At 43.2% G+C, this 6,018-nt stretch overlaps 1 protein-coding gene across 1 annotated transcript; it reads left to right on the top strand.

The window, feature by feature from the left end:
- The first annotated feature begins 1,588 nt into the window (after positions 1-1,588).
- Positions 1,589-3,918, top strand: LOC138905922 (uncharacterized). Its single transcript, XM_070194435.1, has 2 exons — positions 1,589-1,739; positions 3,767-3,918. The coding sequence occupies exons 1-2, from the start codon at positions 1,589-1,591 to the stop codon at positions 3,916-3,918; spliced, it is 303 nt and encodes a 100-aa protein (XP_070050536.1).
- The last annotated feature ends 2,100 nt before the right edge of the window (positions 3,919-6,018 follow it).

The raw sequence follows: 6,018 nt of genomic DNA, 5'->3' as shown, positions 1-6,018 counted from the left end.
GCAATGTGTTGTATGTTATGGCTTGGTGAGGAAGAGTGAAATGCATTAAGGGTGTTGTCGTGCCTTATTTACATATTGATATCATTGCTTGAGTGAACGTGAGGATAAAACATGAAAGGTAATGCCGTAAAATTGCCTTACTATTATTATGTAAGGATGAGAGTAAAAGAACGAAGGGCGATGTAGTGCACTTCCTTTATTATTATTGTTATTTAAGGATGAGAGTAAAAGCACGAAGGGTGATGTTGTGCACTTGATTTATTATTATTATGTGAGGATGAGAGTAAAAGCACGAAGGGTGACGCCTTGCAGTTGCTTTCATATTATTATGTGAGGATGAGAGTAAAAGCACGAATGGTGATGTCGTGCAATTTGGTTGATTCATTGCTCTTTACTTTGATATTTGAAATGTGGACTTGTCTTGTGTCTTCGTTATTCACCTTGGAAGGAGGTTTAATTAGTGATACTTTACTTTATGTTTCCTATTGTTGTCCCTTTCATATGTCCCTATCCAATTATTGGTGTCTTGTCTTAGCCTCGTCACTACCTCGTCAAGGTTAGGCTCAATGCTTACTGAAATATTAGGTCGGTTGTACTCATACTATATTTTTACACTTATTGTGCAGATCCGGATATATGTACCAGCGGTATTCCCAGAAGTGCTTAGCGGATACCAGACGGTGATTTAAGGCAGAGCTACATTCCACTCGCAGGCCTTAGAGTCACTTTCTTATTTCAATTGTATTGTTTCCATGTCATTTCGGACAGTGTTATATTTCTTTCAGAATAGTGTATGTAGAAAACCTCTAGAATTTCATGTACTTGTGACTCCACATCATTGGATGGTTTACGTCAGATATTGTATTTAGTCTCATTATTTATATCTTAGAATATTTTTCACATTATGTTATTATCCTGTTATTAGCTATTTGTTGCCATTTTTTTAGTATTTTCTATTATGTGTTAGCTTGCCTAGCAACCGGTGTTAGGCGCCACCAAGACCCCTATTGGTTGGGATATTTCGTCGTGACAAGTTGGTATCAAAGTACTAGACTGCATATGTCTCACGAGTTATAAGGAAGCATAGTAGAGTCTTGAGAATCGGTATAGAGACGTATGTACTTATCTTCTAAAGGCAAAAAGGCTATAGGAAACTTCACATTCTTTCTTTCTCTATCGTGTGACTTTGTTCTATCGTTACATTTGAATCATTCTTCTCTTATGATCTCATAGATGGTGAGTATGCGTACGTTATCCACAGCTAATCAGGAGCCGGAGCCCTAGGTTGCAGCCATTAACAGGAGTAGGGGCCGGGGATGAGTTAGAGCCAGAGGTAGAAGCATAGCTCAGCCTAGAGCACGTGCAGTGACACCCAATATCGAGCCTCAGATAGACCACGATGATGAGATCCCTATTATGATAGAGCCAGTGGGACCAACACAGGTCCTAGATGGGTTCATTGTTACCCAGTGCGTCAGGATGCCTTAGGCCGCATGGTGGGTCCTATGTAGAGTATGACCCAGGGACCACCAGCCCTTTCTCAGGCCGGGGAGGAGCCTAAACTCCTGCTACCCATACTCTAGAGCTGATGGCTCACGGTTATCAAACCCTAGCAGTTCTACCAGTTGGTGCAGTGAAATATGTTTTTGCTACAAAGCCTGGGGAGAGACCCGTGATGTCAGCTGATGCGCTAAAGAAGTTTGACAAGTTCACCAAGTTATTTCCCCCTTACTTTAGTGGTACACCTTCTGAGGACCCCTGAGATTTTTTGGACTGTTGCCATGAGACGTTGCGTAACATGGGTATAATGTAGTCCAACAAAGTTGATTTCACAGTATTTCAGATGCATGGTTCTGCAAAGAGGTGGTGGCAGGTGTACGTGCAGGGCAGGCCAGCAGGTTAACCTCCTTTGGGTAACATTATCGTTACTCAGTATCAGAGTAGATTTGCAGATTTATCACTCCATGTAGTTATCCTGATCCCTTGAGAGGAAGAAGGTGCGGAAGTTTATAGATGGTCTTACATATGGCGTCAGACTTCAAATGGCTAGAGAGACCGAGGATGAGATTTCTTTTACTCGGGTAGTGGAGATCGTTAGGACGATCGAGCGCATCAGGGGCTAGGCTAGGAAGACGACCTCTGACAAGAGGCCCCAACAATTTGGAGGATTCAGTGGTGACTTGTCTGGAGGTAGGGGTTCCTTTGGTAAAGGCCATCCTACCAGGTCGGTTCAGTCAGCACTACAGGTCACCCATGGTGCTTTAGGAAGCCACAATGCTTACGGACCTTATCCCGAGCAACTAGTATACAATGCACCTTTAGATCTGGTTAGTGCATCTCCGATACATAGTTACCAAGATGGTTATTCAGGTCGACAAGGTCAGTTCTAGGGTCAGAGTCACATCAATTGAGGTCTTGCTATAAATATGGGGATCTTAGGCAAGTCGCAAAGTTTTTTCCAGGTCATAGAGCAGTATGCCACAGCAGGGTACTCGTGCCATGACTCTGACACTAATGGCTCCATGAGCCACACAGCCAACTAGAGGCATGGGTCAGGCAGCCCGAGGTGAGGGCCAGTCAATTAGAGGTGGAGGCTACTCAGTGAGAGGTTGTACCAAAGGTAGAGGATAGGTTGGTGGAGCTCAACACCGTTATTATGCATTTCTAGCTAGACCTAAGGCGGAGTCATCTAATGTAGTTATTACAAGTATTATCTCAGTGTGTCATATAGACGCTTCCGTATTATTTGATCCAAATATTACATATTCTTATTTGGCTTCATATTTTTCTTCGCATTTGAGTATGCCCCATGATTATTGATGTACCTATTTCTGTGTCTATACCGGTTGGAGATTTTATAGTAGTTGATCAGGCATACATGTCTTGTGTTGTTACTATTAATGGTTTATATATTGTAGTTGATATTTTATTGCTGAATATGGTGGATTTTGAGTTTATTTATTGCATGGGTTGGTTATCCCCATATCACGCTATCTTGGATTGTCATGCCATGACTGTAACATTAGTCATGCCGAGGTTGACTAGATTAGAGTGGAGAGGGACCCGTAGTCACTTCACTAGCAAGTCAGTTTCATATTTGAAGGCTTGCCGTATGGTTGAGAAGCAGTGTCTAGCATATCTGGCTGCAGAGGTTCCTTATATGGATTTGATATCGGTTGGGACGAGTTTCCTATGGTATTTCCTACAGATTTGCCGGGTATACCACCCTACAGGGTTATCAACTTTTTCATTGATTTGGTTCTGAGCACTTGGCTAATTTCTACTCCACCGCACTGTATGGATTCAGCTGAGTTGAAAGAATTGAAGGATCAGTTGCAAGATTTATTTGACAAGGGATTTACTAGACCTACTGTTTCCCCTTAGGGTACGGCGGTGTTGTTTGTTAAGAAAAAAGATAGATCGATGAGGATGTGCATAGATTATCGGCAGTGGAACAAAGTCACTATCAAGAACAAGTATTCGTTGCCTAGGATTGATGATTTATTTGACTAGCCTCAGGGTGCCAAGGTGTTTTCCAAGATTGATTTGAGATCTGGCTACCATCGGGTGAAGACTAAGGCATCAGATGTCCTTAAGACAGCTTTTAGGACTCATTATGGTAATTATGAGTTCTTGGTAATATTATTTGGGCTGACTAATACTCTAGAAGCCTTCATGGATTTGATGAACTGAGTGTTCAAGACTTATTTGGATTCCTTCGTGATTTTTTTCATTGATGATATTCTGGTTTACTCTCATGACACAGAGGAGCATAAGCAGCACCTACGAATTGTACTTCATACTTTGAAGGATCATCAGCTATATGCCAAGTTTTCAAATTATGAGTCCTGGTTAGCCTCGGTTGCATTTTTGGGTCATGTTATGTCTTCAGAGGGTATCAAGGTGGATCCTAAGTAGTTGAGGCAGTTCAGAACTGGCCTAGACCTACTTCAGCTATAGAGATTTTGGGTTTCTTGGGTTTGGCGGGTTACTATCGCTGGTTCGTAGAGGGGTTTTCATCTATCTCAGCACCATTGACCAAGTTGACTCAAAAGGGTGCTCTTTTTAGATGGTCCGATGAGTGTGAGCAGAGCTTTCAGAAGCTCAAGACTGCCTAGTCTACAACCCCAGTGTTGGTGTTGCCCACAAGTTAGGAATCTTACAGTGAATATTATGATGCATCGCGTATTGGACTTGGCACAATATTGATACATGGTGGTAGGGTGATTTCCTAAATGTGTCGTCAGTTTAGGGTCCATGAGAATAATTACCTTGTGCATGATTTAGAGTTGTCAGCCATTGTTCACACGCTCCAGATTTGGAAACACTTCCTATACGGCATTCCATGTGAGGTCTATACTGACCATCAGAGTCTCCAGCATCTATTCCAGCATAAGGACCTTAATTTTAGGCAGCGTAGATGGTTAGAGTTACTGAAATACTATGATATAACTATATTATATCATTCGGGGAAGGCCAATGTGGTGGACGATGCCTTAAGCGGGAAGACGGCGAGCATGGGAAATTTGGTATTTTTGCCGGCAGTGGAAAGGTCACTAGCCATAGATGTTCAGCCTTTGGCCAACCGGTTCATGAGGATGGACATTTCGGAGCCTATCCGGATTCTTGCTTGTGTTGGGGCACAATCATCATTGTTGGAGCACAATCACCAGTTTGATGATTCTCACTGTTGGTGTTGAAAGACACGGTGCAGCGGGGTGGTGCCAAGAAAGTCGTGATTAGGTGATGGTGTTATACGGCTTCAGGGCTGGACTTGGGTTCCGAATGTTGATGGGTTGAGAGAGTTGATCTTTGAAGAAGCTCACAGTTCATGTATTCCATTCAGCTAGGTGCCACGTGATGTATTGTGATTTGAAGTAGCAATATTGGTGACGGAAGATGAAGAAAGACAATGATGGATATGTCTCTGGGTGTTTGAAGGTGAAGTATGAACATTAGAAACCGGGTGGGTTGACTCAGATATTGGAGATACTGGAGTGGAAATGGGAGCACATCACTGTGGACTTTGTGGTAGGCTTTCCACATACCTTGAAGAAGTATGATGATGCTTAGGTTATTGTGGATCGGTTGACTAAGTCCGCACACTTCATGCCCACGATGACTTCTTACTCTTCAGAGCGGTTGGCTCAGATTTACATCCAGGAGATTATCCGCCTGCATGGTGTGCCCATTTCCACAATTTTAGACCGAGGTTCACTTCACACTTTTGGAGAGCTGTGCAGCGTGAGTTAGGCATGTGGGTCTATCTGAGTATCGCGTTTCATCCTGAAGCGGACGGATAGTATGAGCATACCATTTAGATTTTGGAGGACATGTTGTGGGCATGCTCTATGGATTTCAGGGGCAGTGGGACCAGTTTTTACCTCTTGCAGAATTCACCTACAACAACATCTATTAGTCGAGCATTAGGATGGCTCCGTACTAGGCCTTTTATGAAAGGCGATGTCATTCTCTAGTCTTATGGTTGAGCCCGGTGAGGCTAGATTGTTAGGCACGGACTTGGTTTGTGATGCTTTAGAGAGGGTGAAAGTGATTCAGGAGCGGCTTCGTACATCTCAGTCCAACCAAAAAGAATTTGTGGACCAAAAGGTCCAGATTGTAAGGCCCCGTAAAAGTTTGCCAAGGAATTTAAGGTCTCGTAGTGCCGAGGTAGGCTTACGTGTTTGAGGATTTTAGAAATTCTAAGATCGCCGCGGTATGGACTTTTTGGGTGGAATAATGCACTAAGGAGTTGATGAAACGTTTTGGCAGAAGAAGACAATTCTGCGGTCTGTTTCGCGACCGCAGATTCATTTTGCGGGCTGCATAATCATCGCGAAGTTGAGCAGAAAGTTGTTGAATTTTGAGGGTTGTTTCGCGGTTCATTGTACGATCGCATACCTGTTTTACGGTCCATACTTCTATCGTAGAGTTAGCATGAAGAAAATTCGTTGGGTGATTCTGCGGCCCATTCTACGGCCGCATGAGTGGTCTGCAGACCGAAAAACTATCGCAGAC

Source organism: Nicotiana tomentosiformis, chromosome 2 (assembly GCF_000390325.3).
Source record: "Nicotiana tomentosiformis chromosome 2, ASM39032v3, whole genome shotgun sequence".
Classification (NCBI taxonomy): domain Eukaryota; kingdom Viridiplantae; phylum Streptophyta; class Magnoliopsida; order Solanales; family Solanaceae; genus Nicotiana; species Nicotiana tomentosiformis.
This window is presented reverse-complemented; position numbering and strand designations above follow the sequence as displayed.

Coding starts and splice junctions, on each gene's coding strand:
- LOC138905922 (XM_070194435.1), top strand. CDS start 1,589: ATGGCTCACGGTTATCAAACCCTAGCAGTTCTACCAGTTGGTGCAGTG. Junction 1,740..3,766: donor ATTTCCCCCTTACTTTAGTG/GTACACCTTCTG, acceptor CTCATGACACAG/AGGAGCATAAGCAGCACCTA.